We start from the raw sequence: 15,071 nt of genomic DNA on the forward strand, positions 1-15,071 counted from the left end.
GTAACTTTCTTTTTGCCGGCCCATGTAATGCATCATGTAAATTATTAATTTACCATAGACCACAGGAAATACAAATTCAGATACTCAAATACATATTTGTTCCTCTTTTTCTTTTTCTTTTTTTTTTTTTGCTGAAACGTTGCAGTATTTTACACATTCAATCTCGCACTCATACTCGCAGTACAAAATGTCTTAGTACGATGGTTTTCTACCGTCTTCCACTATTTTGTACAATTTTATTTTATACCATTATCAGTCTCACATATTGTTAAATAAATAAACACGTTTAAATAGACTAAAAATGGCCAAAACAAGTCCGTTCCTGTCGTTTTAGACTTTCATTAGACGTGGCACATAGAAAGTAACACAATATGTAACATTGTTTAAATGTCTTCGCCGAGCAGGGAGAGGATAAACAAAGCTGTGACTTGTTCCGCAGCTCGGTACGTGATGTTCTCTAGCGGCGCGCTGCGTTTTCTGTGCGCACACAGGCGCTCCTCAAGTCCCGCCCCGCCCCTCCCACTCCGGCTCACAGAAAGGGACTTGAGATGCTACATTTTTATGACGAACTAGCATTTTTTGTTCAGACCTCTATTTTTTTCTGCTTTCGTCAACATGTAACTAGAACCTGTTTTTAGCTATTTGAGGGTTTTGTGTGTCCTCTTTAAGATTATAATTAGTTATTTTTGTGTGGATAGTGGTTAAAACTAAGTAGTTTATTCGGCTTTCACTAGCTTATTAGCCAGGGGAAAGTTAGCAGAGTAGTGTGTGGCTGAACTTTTAGCCAACAGTGTCATGCAGGTAAGCTAACAAATTTGATTGCTCTTTTGATTAATCAAAATTAGTAACAAATACTAATAAATGTCTTCATCGCTTAAGAATTTAATTAAATTAGTTTTAAAAGTGAAAGGACCTTTAAAAGTTATCATGCCTTCTAACAGCTCGTCTTTTTTGGATGTTGTTGACAGCTTTTCTTCTCCGAGCCTTTCATTGATGTCCAGCCCATTTAAAATAAACTGGATTCATGATTAACTCAACACCCAAGGGGAGCGCAGAAGACACAGCGGTACTCCATCACTTGCTTCCGGCCAGGCTCAGGAATCTAGCGCAGCCACGTTAGAATAAGGTTTGCTGTCATGTCGGAGGCGGAGGAGAAACCCGGTACAGACGCGAAGTCAGAGTTTACAGCAGGAAACCTGTCCCCGAGTTCAACCCAGGCTCAAGATAAGACACCCACTACTTCCTCGGTGGCTTCTCCGAAACCCGTGGGCTCCTCAGCGACCGAGGATGAGGATGAGAGCGAAGATGAATCAGAGATCCTGGAGGAGAGTCCCTGTGGCCGCTGGCAGAAACGTCGAGAAGAGGTGATTATTTGCAGCACAGGTCATCACACATCCGTTTCAGCCAAAGTTTGGGTTTCATTAAAAACTCGTCTAAAAGTCCCTGTAGTCAATCAGGGGTTGTCTAACTGCATATATACAGCAATACTTACAATATTACTATTTATTTTTGTGCAAAGAGAAACCTGAACCGATAAATATTATATCACTAATCAGATACTTATTACCAATTTTTGTAGTGCCGTGAACTGCTGATACAGATTTTTGTTTTAATTAAAATATTTGTTCAGTGCATTTACCACTGTCCAATGTAACATTTAAAAGGAGAAAAGCTCAGATTTACTGCTATAAATTAGATTATTAAATCATTAATGTACTACCTGTAGAGGAGCTGTAATCAAGTTTTTTTTTTGTGAAAGATCCTTAAGTGTCTATATTAGGAGCTGAATTTGAATAACACTTTGTGTTACAAACTAAGTTGACACTTTAAGTTGCTTTTAACATCTTGTGGTTGTGTTAGCATCGCTAACTGTAAACATCAGCCTGTAATTATTTCTTGTTGAAAATGTCAGCCCGTATTTTGAGTGAGTTTTCCATGAAGCCTGCCACTATTTGCCGACCGGCATGTCTCTAATTCTCTGAACTAGTTTTAAATTCCTTTTAAATACCACTAGGAAAAATACTGTCGGTAGGTTAGACTTTAAATTTTATCACGATATATTGTGGTATTATTGTGATAACAATAAAAATGAAAGGAAGTATTTCAAGCCTCTTTGTAAACTTTCTTAGGAAACTACATCACAAACACAAAAACTGCTTTTAAAAACATTTCTGTGTTGAAATAGGTTTCTTCAGAAAACCTTTTACATAAAAAAGTTTGATTTTTAATCACTCAACTGCACACAGGAACTGCATTTATCAAATGTATTGATTATTTATTGGTGCCATTATGGAACCAAAAGTGAAAAATGTAGGAAGGGTAATAATTGCAACAAAATTTATTTAATCATTAATTTATCTTTGTCATGATAAATTAAGCTTTTTATTATGATTGCAGTGACGAGCGATGCAGTAAATCCTCACTCTAGTCGTCAACAGACCTAACAGCAGGACTATTTAAAATTCATCCTGCAAAAAAAGGAGAAATGTTTTGAAACTTGTTACATTTCAAAAGACGTCAGGAAACGGTTAATTCATAATTTGAGTTAAAATAAAATAACTCTTCTCCTTTAAATGTAATCAGCTAATATGTACAAATGAAATGCTTTGTGTTTATGTCAACACTTCACCAAATTAATGTGAAAGCAACCAGACCTTCAGCAAATCCACTCTTCTCAGTTTTTACTCATTAGAGACTCTCTTTTTAATCCTCCACAGATTATCAGCTGTGCTGTATTTTAATCCTCATCTAATATTTAGTTTTTGGTCCCTGTAAACGCAGGTCAATCAGCGTAATGTCCCGGGAATAGACGCTGCTTATTTGGCCATGGACACAGAGGAGGGAGTGGAAGTAGTTTGGAATGAAGTCATGATTTCAGAGAGGAAGAACTTCAAACCACTGGAGGTAAAGGCCTGATGTCACAGAGAAAACAGCTAAATATGCATATTATTAATTTCTTCTTGGACACCATTAAGAAAATGTAAACTTCTCACATGCTCAGTTATTTCCTTATGTTTTGTTATATTTTTGAAATTGATTTAGGAGAAAGTCAAGGCTGTATTTGATAACCTTATTCATTTGGAACATGCCAATATCGTCAAGTTTCATACGTACTGGGCTGACACAAAGGACACCAGAGCCAGGGTGAGTCTTGCGTCGTTTAACACACTTGCTTTTCTCTACTAGATAAACAGTTTCTTAAAGATTTACACTTCCCTTACATGTCTTTTCTCTGGCAGGTGATTTTTATCACCGAGTACATGTCATCTGGAAGCTTAAAGCAGTTTCTCAAGAAGACGAGGAAGAACCACAAAAGTATGAATGAGAAGGTACAGGAAAAATTTGTTGCGGCTTGGAGCAATATAAACAAAACTGAACTGAATGATTCTGCATTGCACTGATTGCATATATTTTTGTATTTTGAGTGTAATCTCTGTTTATTTAGCCCATCTTGAAAAGCAGCTACAATATCTTCTCATAACTTTCTTTCTTCTTGCTCCGTCAGGCGTGGAAGAGATGGTGCACACAGATCCTGTCTGCGCTCAGGTCGGTTTAGTGTCAGACGTTTCGTTAAACTTACTTCCAGCTTAATGATCGTGGATTTATTCATCTTCTCTCTTTGGTTTACAGTTATCTCCACTCATGTGACCCACCTATCATTCACGGCAACCTTACCTGTGACACCGTCTTCATTCAGCACAACGGGCTCATTAAGATTGGATCAGGTATAAAATTACACCAGTTTCATCCCAAAGGCTTTAATAGGGGGAGTTAAATTATACTAAATTATGAATAAGAGAGCTCAAACTTTCAGTTCACTTTTATAAACTGGACATTACATTTTTAACACCTCATGTAGCCTTTCCCTTTTTTTATTTGTTTGTTTTTGGTCAAATCAACTTCTCTCACACTGTTGCCATGACATTTTTCTTTTATTCACTCCACAATCTCTGAAACAATATCTGTATTCAATATTTTATTTTTCTGCCGTTGTGTAACGTTTAATTTCTACTTCATCTGCAGAGTTTAGAAATTTCAAATCACGCCTGTTTGATATGAAATTCAGACCAGATGTCACTAAAAAAAACAAATAATCCATACAGAGTTTTAAATTGATACATAATCAAGTAACTACTAAATATTGAGTATCAAAAAACCTGTACTTATTTAAGATGCTTCGGCTCTAACGGTGCTCCCTGGAAAATGTAGAGATATTGACCAGTTTTCTAAGTATTTGTAACCATAATGATTTTCTGTAACACTTTGTTAATGATAAGCATTTTTCTAGCCCATCAAACAAGACAAAACCAGCTGATATTACATTCTTTACGTATTAGATAATTGTAATTCCTATGCATGGTTTGCCCCTGGAAAACTTTCTAAGCCTGGTGGTTGGGCGCGTGGCGTCATTGATCCAGCAGTCCGCCTCGTTTTTGAGTTAAAAAATGTTTAAAAGACAGGAAATCTTTTAAACATTGATAATATTGGAAGACTGGAAGATTAATACCTGAACACCTACTAAAAAGTCTTAAAAAATGCAAACATTTAATGAAATAAGCAATGCTTAGCCTTGTGGGGGCACAAGTAAAGCCTGGTAGCCCGCCAGGCTTATAGTGCACTGGGGGAAACACTGCTATTATAATTTCATACTTGTGCAAATATTTTTTTATGAATTTTATATTGGTTGTGGGGTTTCTTGTATTTGCTAACATGTAAACTTAGACTTGAGTAGCTTGTCAACAAATTTTTAAAAATCCTCTTGAGGATAAATAAAGTAGTATTCTGAACCTGATATTAATTGTACTGATTCCTAAATGCTGACAAATTTGAGCTATTATTTTCTTTACGTCTTTGCTGTGTTTTTTGTGTTCAGTATTTATTCCACTGTCTTACACAAAACTTTTCAACAATCTGATTTGTTTTGATGTCTTTCGACACAAGTAATATTTTGGTTGTTACTCCTGGTGTGAGTTCATTTACTAACCAAAAACTAATTTCTTCTTCTGTGTATTTTCTTTCCTCTTTCTCCTTCACATCTTTTTCCCTTTTGATGAAGTCGAAAATAAGTAACCCTTTGTAATTCGCAGTTGCTCCAGAAACCATTAACAACCATGTGAAGACGTTCCACGAGGAGCAGAAAAACTTGCACTTTCTTGCCCCTGAATATGGAGGTAAGTGTCACCAAACTGTTCCTCCGTGTTCATTTTAAGAGACGTTGAAGATACCGCATCCTTTTAAAGCCTCTGATGAGTAGACAGTTTTTTTAAAACGTCTGTTGTGACAGCTGAAGTGTGATGAGACTCCTGGGAAAGCTTTGTTTTAATTGTTTCTGTTATTGTAGCTGACAACGACGTCACCACGGCTGTAGACATCTACTCGTTCGGCATGTGTGCCTTAGAGGTGAGACGGTTTCTAGAGCGTGTGACGTTTTCGCCTGAGCCGTTTCCCACACGTGACCTTGTGTTGCTGTGCTGCAGATGGCGCTTTTGGAAATCCAGAGCAACGGAGACTCCTCGTACATTTCTCAGGAAGCCATCGACAACGCCATACAGTTCCTGGAAGACCCGCTCCAGAGGGTAAAACGCAGAGTTTTAATGCTTTTCACTGTCTGTGCATGATAATTTTGGGATCTGTCTAAAATTTGGTTTTCATAAACAATATGTTTATCAGATATTTGTATATTTTTAGGAGTTAATCCAAAAGTGCCTTGCGTGTGATCCCAGCATGCGGCCTACAGCCCGGGAGCTGCTGTTTAACCAGGCTCTCTTCGAAGTGCCTCTATTAAAACTATTGGCTGCACACTGCATTGTCAGCTACCAGCGTGAGTCCTGAATCCACACATACAAACTTACACTGAGATCAACTCAACAGTTTCACATGTTAGACAGTTGTATCTGATTTATGACTTATGATTTGCATGAAATAGGAAGTTTTAATTTCGCCTCAATCAGGAACTTTGTGGTAAAGCAGATGATTTTACTCTTTAACCTGGTCAAAAGTATTCACCCTCTTGGGTGTTTTGCCTTTTTTTATTGCTTTTACAAATAAAAAGATTGATAAATCTAGGGGGATTTTTTGACAAAAAAAACCCTTTTAATATCAAAGTGAAGTGTTAGTAAAGACATCAGGTCCATTCACTGGTTAATCAGCATTACCTGCATGAAGACAAAATAACACTCTAAGCAAATCAGAGGCAATATTATTGAAAAGTATAAGTCAGGGGATGGACACTATAAATGTTGTTTAAGACCCTTAGCTGTAGTCATGTGGTGATTTTTCTCTCTTTATTCTGTCCAGACATGATTCCTGAAAATGCCTTGGAGGAAATTACGAAGAAGCTGGATCCCAATCTGGTGATCGCCGTTACAAAAGATGTTCAACTCAAGTAAGTGATGAAAATGTCATTCAGAATCAGATGGAAGTTTGTCATATGTGACATGCAACGCAATTTAAAACTGTATCCGTTATGACACGACGTCCGGTTCAGTTTAGTTTTCTTAAATGACGAGTCACAACAAATGTTATCTGGTGCAGCTACTGCATTATTTCTATTTTATTTTATTAAAAAGAAAACAAATTGCAGCAAACTGATTAGGAATAACCACAGTTAAAAAAATCTTTTTTGAAGTATGTTGGTTATCCCAGTTTCGTGTTTTGTTTTTTTTTACTCAATTTGATATTGTTGATTTTATTATTGAAAATGAACCGTAGTTGATTTTCAATATTACCCTCACATTGAGTTTTCTTTTTTTTTTTTTCTAGGTTGTCCCAGTTTCCTGCCTTAGAACTTGACAAATTCCTGGAGGATGTGAGGTGAGTTTGCATAAAATCCCATAAAACTTCCACAACAGAATCACCAAAAACTACAATTAATACATTTTTAGATCTATTTTTCTCACGTTTGCAAAATATGTGCTTTTTTTCTTTTCTTTTTCATTTAAAAATAGAAATAAATTGGTGTTTTTGTTTTTTATTTTCAAAATATGTGCTCAAGTAGATATTTTTAAGAAAAATTTCATGGCTCTAAACTGTTTTTTGTCGATGAACTGAGGGCAAAAATGACTCTTTGGATCGTAAAGTCTGCCTTTTGTTTTTTGGCCACAAGGGGGCAGTATCGAGCCATCCTACGGTCTTTATTTAGAACCAAGGTATCATAAATCTCTCTTTTCTTGTTTAAATTGTCTTTTTCTGTTGTGTTTTTCCCACATCATAAGGAACGGTATTTATCCGATGACGGCGTTCGGGGTGCCCAGTCCCCAGCAGACTCGACTAAAAACAATCACGTCTCCCGTTGTCGTTCCTTCGGTCAAATCTCCCACACCTGAGCCTGCAGAGCTCGAGACGCGGCGGGTGAGTTCAGCCTGGCACACACATGGTTTATCAGAAATCATTGAATGTAGATTTAGGAATCTTTTCTTCTTCTTTCAATGTTTCTTTTTCCTTCTGCAGGTTGTTCAGATGCAGTGCAACGTGGAGTCTGTTGAGGAGGGAGCAAAATATCATGTGTGTATTTTTTAAGCAATCTTGTTTTTATTGATTTATTACTGTGTATTAAAAAAAAAAATCAACCTGTGTTTTTCTGTTTCTCTCCATCTAGCTAACATTACTGCTGAAGCTGGAAGATAAACTGAACAGACATCTAAGCTGCGACATGTTACCTCGTAAGATCAAACTCTCACCAAAACTGAGTCCAACCTTTCAGCTCTTCCATCCAGCCGTCTTACATTCTTTAATATTTCAGCTCACAGACGATTTCGAGCACATACTACACAAGAACTTCTTGATATTTAAAAACAAAATAAATAACAAATTCATTCGTAGAAAAAATTGCACTGGTTAAAGTTTGTTATGGTTGAACATGGAGGGAAAAAAAAGTGAGAATTTCAAAAAAAAATTACCAAAAATTAAAGGAAAATGTTGAATTTTAGTGCTTTGTTTATATTCATATTCAACACAGCTTGTAAAACTAGTGAGTGCATGTTAGTTTATTTTATTTGTAATTGCCACTGCGGTGTAAAATTTACAAAACAATTTCTTTAGCCACTAACTCATCTGCTTTACAAAGTATTCATATCCCTTGAATACTGTCCTGTATTTTGTCAAATTACAGCAACAAGAACTTAGTCAAGTTTATATTTCAGCAACAAGGCAGTTCAAAGTTTTTACATGATAAAAACACAACAAACAAACAAAACATGTTAAAGTGGCAAAATAAAGAGAAGTAATAAAAATTAATCAGTGTTCCAGATAATCATTAAATAAAATTTAACCAAACAGGTTGTTTGCTTTGATTTAAAGGAACTCAGTGGGTAAAAAAAAAAAGATGAATGTGTTTTTGGTTTCTTTTTAACAATTAAAGATCTGAATAGTGTGGCCTGCATATGTAATCCATCCCTCAGACTGTTGAAGGCTGATGAGAAGAAACCTCTACTTGATCAAAATATATCATATAGTTTAGTACAAACTATAAGAACAATTAGACCAGCGTAGGTAGAGCAGAGGTTCACCTTCCTGCAGGACAACAACCCCAAACATCTTGTTCTTCCATGTCATAATTATACATTTCATTGTGGTTGTTTATTGCATAACATCCCAATTAGTAAACATATTTTTGTGGCTGCAATGAGACAAAATGCTGAACACTAAAGCAGATTTATAATAAAATTATGAATATGATAAGATTTCCTCTGGAAGATTAAAGTGGTGATTAATATGTTTGCTGGCAGCAAGTTATTGGATCCCAGTTTATGAGTTAAAATGTCTCTCATTCTTTAAATAACCGGGTCAGAACTGCTGTCGTAGAAAAGGTCAAGTCATTGGAGACTGAGCAGATTCCTAAGAATAGGACTCTCTGGACTACCAAAGGAAAAATCTTTCATTTTTACACGTTATATTTAAAACATTAACTTTATATGAAGGGAGAGTGATTTATGGAGCACCAGATTTCTTCTTTATTCATAAGAAGTAGAGAAGTCCCAGTGTCAGGACATTTCATAATCAAAGCATAAGTAACAAAATTTGACCCTTTCTTAAGTCCATTTGCTTAAAAAATCTCTAAAATGTAATACATAATATATCAAAATATAATAAATTCACTTCAAAACATACATCTTTCAAAGCTGTGCCTCAGCAGATTGCTTTTTGTATGTTACTGCTTGTGATAAAAGCTGCAATATGGAGAGTATTATCCAACTGGAAAGAGAAATGTTGGCAGTAGAGTCTGCTGCTCTGTCATAGGTATGACAGGTATGGTCGGCATGCGCGACGCTGCAGCCGTGTGGAGAATGTCAGGACCCTGAGAGGCTCCAGCTGACAGCTGTCATCTCCTCTTCCCGTCTCTTACCAGCCTTTAATGTCTCTGTCTCGCATCTACGCTCGCACTCCCAGTCATTTGGTGTCCGGCTTCATTTCTCTCCACATGTCGTCCTTTGCACTCTCACTCCGTAATTCCACTGACACGCACGCGGCGATTCGATACGTCCTTACAGCCACGCACATTAATCAGTCACACTAACACTCTAAGATGTTGATATTCTGAAGTGATCTCTTATCAGCCGATCACTGGTCCAATCAGATTTCACCCACTGGTTCAGTTTAGTCACTGCTATGGTTCTGGAGTTCAAGATTAATAACACTGGGTTACAAAAATATATTTTTTGGAAGTTACCTGGATTAGGACTATTTTGCACTGCTGAATCCAAAAGTGACATCCATTTTTCTCAGTCAGGCTTTTATTCTAATTTGATTCTTCTGACTAAATTGATGACATTTTTGAGACATCATCAGTTCATTTCTGTTAATATTTCTCATCCAAAAAAGGTTTTAGGAGAAAAAAAATGGTTTCTAGCAGATTGTATTAATTAATTAAACTTGGGTTTCTGTAAGTTGATCATTTAAACACTGATAAGGGTAAGAACATGTAAATTGAACATTACATCTTCATCTCTCCGTCTCATCACTAATTGATCTCAGAATCTCAGCAAACCGATCCAGATGTGAGATGCATTTTGATGCTCATGTTGCATCCATAGTTCAGAAAGTTGACCTTATTGAGCAAAACCAATATGATTTTTGGATTCAGCACATCAAAATTACCTTAAAACAGTTGAAAAACCCCAAACTATTTTTTTGGCTGTTGTCCAGTGCTTTTAGCCACTTATTTATGTTTATTTATTCAAGTTGCCTCAGATTTGGGCATCAAGAAAACAGTGTTGAAGTGTTTGTTTTCAGTAATTTACTTTAAGTTTGGTAAAACAAAAATATTTATGAGATGCAAACATAAAAAGTAGAATAAAGCAGGCATCAAAAGTCATCAAAAAAATCTGACCTACTTTGCAGCATTTCAGTATTTTCACATTTGCAGCAGTTTTACACATTGTGTTTTTTTTATTATTATTATTTAAAGACTTCACTGTTATTTTTAGTAGTTTTGTTTTCCATCATGTACATTTTATTGTCAGACTCATTGTCATTTTTCAGACCATATCCAGATTATAAATGGTTGTGGCAGGACTTATTTATCAAACTACCCATTAACAAACAGATAAAATACTAATCAATGAGAACTTTTTAAATTTAAATAATGTTGCACATCTTTACGCATTAATTTAATTTGATAGTGCGAATTTGATTTGTTGATTTGAATAATAAAAAATATTTAAGTACGCAGCTATTGTCTTAAAAGTTTTATTTATGTCCTTCTACATAGAGGGCCACATTAAAGCTTATAGCGGGCCGGATTTGGCCCCCAGACCACGTGGTTTAAAACATGGGGAGGACACACTTCCATAAATGTCTTAAAACATGTAGCTCATTAAAGCAGTAATATTAAGGCCCAAAAACGCCACCGTTCAGCAATCAAGTTTGAATAAAGCTGGAAATGCAAACCTACAACAGTAAATCCAGAGATAATTATTTAAATGTTTCAACTTAAACGTGCAGATCCTTCAAGTATAAAAAGTGTCATGAGCTCATCATCGTGTTGCTGCAGTTTAACTTGGTTGGTGTTGAAATGGTTTCGCCTTCGTTTCCCGTCACTAACTGCTGCTCTGTGTTTCAGATGAAAGTATTAAAGATTTAGCTGGAGAGTTGGTGCAGCTGGGCTTGATCAGCGAGGTGAGTGTGTGACGCCGCAGCAGAACGTGCACTGCTAACCAGCTTCACTAAAAGCTCCTGATGCAGAAGAAAAACTCTATAGCATTTAATGTATTTAGTGCCTCTGTCATAACATTATAACCGCTGAGAATCAGTGGGAAACAGTGACTCTTATTGTCATGGAGCCTGTTTGGTTGTGTGTTTGTGGGAAATCAGGGAAGATATCAGGCCGAAAATGTTCTTTAAATGTGTCGAAAGCAGAGAAAATTACAAACGCCATAATGTGATGACAAAATAGCTTATTTGTTTAACTGGACTAATTCCTAACTATATTGTTTATATCATCATTTGTACAGCTTTCTGTTTGAGTTGTGTTACAAAAATAATAATACTTTTCTTTGGCAAATATACAAAAAACAATAAATAACGGTTGTGTTTCTGATCTCACTCATTATTTTTCTGTTCCCAATCATTGATCTAAAATCCACCTGACATATTCCTGAGTCTTTTTCAAGAAAATAATCCTTTATGTCTGAAATCATCAAGTTTATTTAACCGCTTTCTGTTTTAATTGGCCTGTTTCAGATTTTCCTTTTGCTTAAACGACAACATCAGTTTCATGTTTTTTAATATTTATATATTTCTGGTTCTTAAAAATCATTTTCTTGTAGTTTTTATTTGTGTGTTTTCATTTATTTAAAACCTATTCTTGCTCTCTACAGGTGGACCAAATAAAAATATCCTCTCTGCTTGAAGAAACATTCAGCCAGGCTCTCCAGTAGCACAAATAACCCGGAGTTCATCTTCAGCCTTGTTAGCAGGTCTTTCCAAGGAGCTTTGGGTGATTATGTGACCAAAACGGGGAAGGATCCCTCACATCAAGACATAAAAGAAAAAATATATTCCAAATGCACAAAATATCCAACGTAAAGCCAGACGGCCCCATAGAAACCAGCAGCTGTGAACTTTCTATTTGACTCTAGGTTGTGTAATAACTGCTAAGGGAACGTGTCCCAGGCTGGGAACCCTTTAAACCAGTGCTTTCTTTAAGTGTGCTTTGTTTACATGAGGAGCTGCCTCGTTTGTTTGTTCCTTTGGAGGAGTTGGTCTGAACCGCCTGGGATGTCCGAATGTCTCCTTCACCAACCTGCTGGTGTTGTCACGTTTATGTTTTAACGGCAGCATCCGGACCCACTGACAATCAGCAAACTGTAGTTTCCCTACAGACTAGTATTGCCTTTCCATGCACAAAAGAAGAAAAGAAAGAGCTAGGCTACTCCTTTCTAATTCCTCATTCTTTTTTTAAATATATGTTCCCGTTATGTTTCGCTTAACGTTTTCTTCCTTTCATATCATTCTCAGTTTTTTGTGCTTTCTCTGATCAAGCTGTTGCCTTCTAAGTTATATCTGAGAAGATTTTTGGTTAACCGCTTTATTAAAGAAACAAAGTAAGTGCAATTATGGTGTTTTACTTTTTGAAAATACATTACTTGCTTACTTTGAGGTACTGTGAATTAGTTTGTTTTTTATATTTATATATGTTTTTCCATCTGTCAAAATGCTTTCAGGTCCTTTTTTATACATATGTGTATGAATTTTTAGTTTTCTTCTGTTTACAGTTGCTGCTGTCTGAGTTGACCAGTTACTTTGCCTTTAGATTTCAGTGGAATGTGTGTACTGAAGTTTGGTGTAGTAATTTGTTTAAAGAAACGTCTTTGGTTGATCGGTGTGTTTTGTTGGAGAAACAGGTACTTTATTCCAAGTGTTTTTTCCTTTTCCTTACGCAGCCGCCCCATCGAGGGTCTGAGTCAACAAAATATGTTTATTTATTGGGTGCAACTAGAGCTTGGTGTTGGTGTTGTCATCCTCAGTTTTAAAAGAATTACACGTATTTCATGTTGTATAGATCATGGTTCGACCTAAATTGAGATCAGGGAATTCGTATCGGGTTTTTTACTAAATTTGCCTCCCGGCTCTTTACTTCTTTTTCTAAAACGGTAAAATATTTCTCAACACTGAGCATACTGCAAAGAAGTACAGCAATTTTTCTTTTTTTGTTTCTGTTAAACTTTTGGTTACATAATTCACATATCCTATATCACTGGTATTTTTTAACTCTGTTTTATGAACTCTTTAATTATTAAAACATTCCCTGTTTCAAACTCATTATGGTCACAGTCTGCTCCATGCTGTATGCAGTCGATCTTAGTTCATCGTTTATGTGATTTCTATTATTCTTGCCCTTTGTGAACTTCTGGGATTGTATTTTTGTAAGAGTAGCTCGAGTCAAGCGGGGGAATGTAAACGGACCACCTCAGAGCACAGAAGGGGTTCAGACCAACCAGTGCGACCACCAGGCTTCACATCGACTCTCTGCAGCCTGCTTAACTCTCCTCCTCCTAAACCCCATTCAGTAGAGGTGATAAAACTGGTTATTAAATAATCAAACACATTTGACAGCTTTAGTCTGTTACTCCATGATGTGAGCTTTTGGTTGTATTTAGGTGTTTTTATGAATTGTATTTTGACACAAATGTCAGTAAACGTGTGCCTTTTTGATGCGCGAGTTCTTTCAAATAAATGGATTGATCACTCTCTGCTTTCTAATTCTGGGATTATTTCTAAACTTATGTTTGTAGCATTGTAGCGTTGCAGCCAGTGGCTTTATGAAAAAGGTGTTTGTGTATTGAATAAATTATGTGCCTTTCTTTTTGTAAATCAATTTTGAAAGAAATTCAACTCTTAGATTCTTTATATAAATTATTAGATATGTTAAGTGCTTTTATTCCTGTAGTTTTAAGTTGCTGCATGTGCTGCAGGTCCAAAGAGTTTCTGACCAGTTGAGCCCAGTGATGCTAAGTGCAAGAGTCCTGCTGGAGAATTGAATCACCATCTTTATGAAGTGCTCTGATTTATCTGATAGATGCACCCATACCCAGAGTTGGGTACATTTACTTAACTCAATTTACTTGATTAACTTTTTTAAAGTACTTTTGGGAGTATTTTTGCTACTCTGTACTTTTTACTTTTATTTTAGCAATTTTATTATGCTCAAAATAATAAAATTTTGAGCATAATAAAATTATGCTCAAAATTATGCTCATAATAAAATTGAGCATTGCTTTATCTTATCTGAAGTAAGATAAAGCTCTTATGCTTTATCTTACTTCAGTGAAATTTCTGGATTTTCTACCCACTGAATTAAAATCAAACATGTTTTAACAAAAAATTCACCAGACAAACACACACCTGCAGTTTTTATTAAAGTTTCAGTTTTATTGAAATAAACTGATTTGGAAAAAAATTATTTTGCCACATTTTTTTGTGATATGAATTATTGCAATTTTTGTCCTTAAAATACAACTTAATTTAGGTCTGTCTGATTATGTAGTTTTTAAATATTAAATTATTTGGTAATTTCATCAGTTACTCTGTAGTTGAGTAACTGATGAAATTACCAAATAATTTTTTACTCGAGTAATTTCTTTAATGGCTACTTTTTACTTTTACTTTAGTAAAACAAACAGTTTACCCTTTTGCATCTTTGATTCTTTGTCTCTCCACTTTTCCTCCAGACTATTCAACCTTGATTTTCCAATAAAATGCGATGTTTACTTTAATCTGAAGAGAAGTGTAACACTGGACAACCACCCTTCGCCCAGGTAAAACATTTCTGGTGCTGCTCAGGTTTCTTTTCTTGTGCAACTTTCTCTACCACACTTTTTTCTTCAGCTCAATTTTCCTTTAATAAGCTTGAGTACACACAGCATCTTACCTTTTTGCGGTTTCCTTGTGGACTTTTCAGTTTAAAATAAACACTTTCTTGCTCTAATGTATTATTTAAATTATGTAAGAAACTATTTTGGCTTTTTATTAGCTGAGTCAACACTTCAAAGTTATAATTCTGTATAATGATTTAAATAATATATCAACTTTTGAAAAATATGTTTCGAATATATTCTAATTTCTAATATTTT

At 35.6% G+C, this 15,071-nt stretch overlaps 1 protein-coding gene across 1 annotated transcript; it reads left to right on the plus strand.

The window, feature by feature from the left end:
• Window positions 1–500: 500 nt before the first annotated feature.
• Window positions 501–13,697, plus strand: LOC106950483 (nuclear receptor-binding protein-like). The gene is made up of 18 exons (XM_015037384.1): window positions 501–801; window positions 969–1,364; window positions 2,782–2,904; window positions 3,043–3,144; window positions 3,240–3,329; window positions 3,506–3,546; window positions 3,631–3,725; window positions 5,088–5,171; window positions 5,342–5,400; window positions 5,478–5,576; window positions 5,689–5,821; window positions 6,298–6,385; window positions 6,763–6,813; window positions 7,215–7,350; window positions 7,450–7,503; window positions 7,598–7,661; window positions 11,060–11,115; window positions 11,817–13,697. Exons 2-18 carry the CDS (start codon window positions 1,137–1,139, stop codon window positions 11,874–11,876), a joined length of 1,563 nt encoding a protein of 520 aa, XP_014892870.1. The 5' UTR covers window positions 501–801; window positions 969–1,136; the 3' UTR covers window positions 11,877–13,697.
• Window positions 13,698–15,071: the final 1,374 nt, after the last annotated feature.

Source organism: Poecilia latipinna, unplaced genomic scaffold (assembly GCF_001443285.1).
Source record: "Poecilia latipinna isolate Pla-1442-1.1 unplaced genomic scaffold, P_latipinna-1.0 Scaffold402, whole genome shotgun sequence".
Lineage (NCBI taxonomy): Eukaryota > Metazoa > Chordata > Actinopteri > Cyprinodontiformes > Poeciliidae > Poecilia > Poecilia latipinna.

Bases quoted from the DNA above. Each gene is read 5' to 3' on its own strand.
- LOC106950483 (XM_015037384.1), top strand. From the start codon at position 1,137: ATGTCGGAGGCGGAGGAGAAACCCGGTACAGACGCGAAGTCAGAGTTT. The intron at 6,814-7,214 runs GTGAGTTTGCAT...CCACATCATAAG, and splicing joins AAATTCCTGGAGGATGTGAG to GAACGGTATTTATCCGATGA. The intron at 7,504-7,597 runs GTGTGTATTTTT...CTCTCCATCTAG, and splicing joins AGGAGGGAGCAAAATATCAT to CTAACATTACTGCTGAAGCT.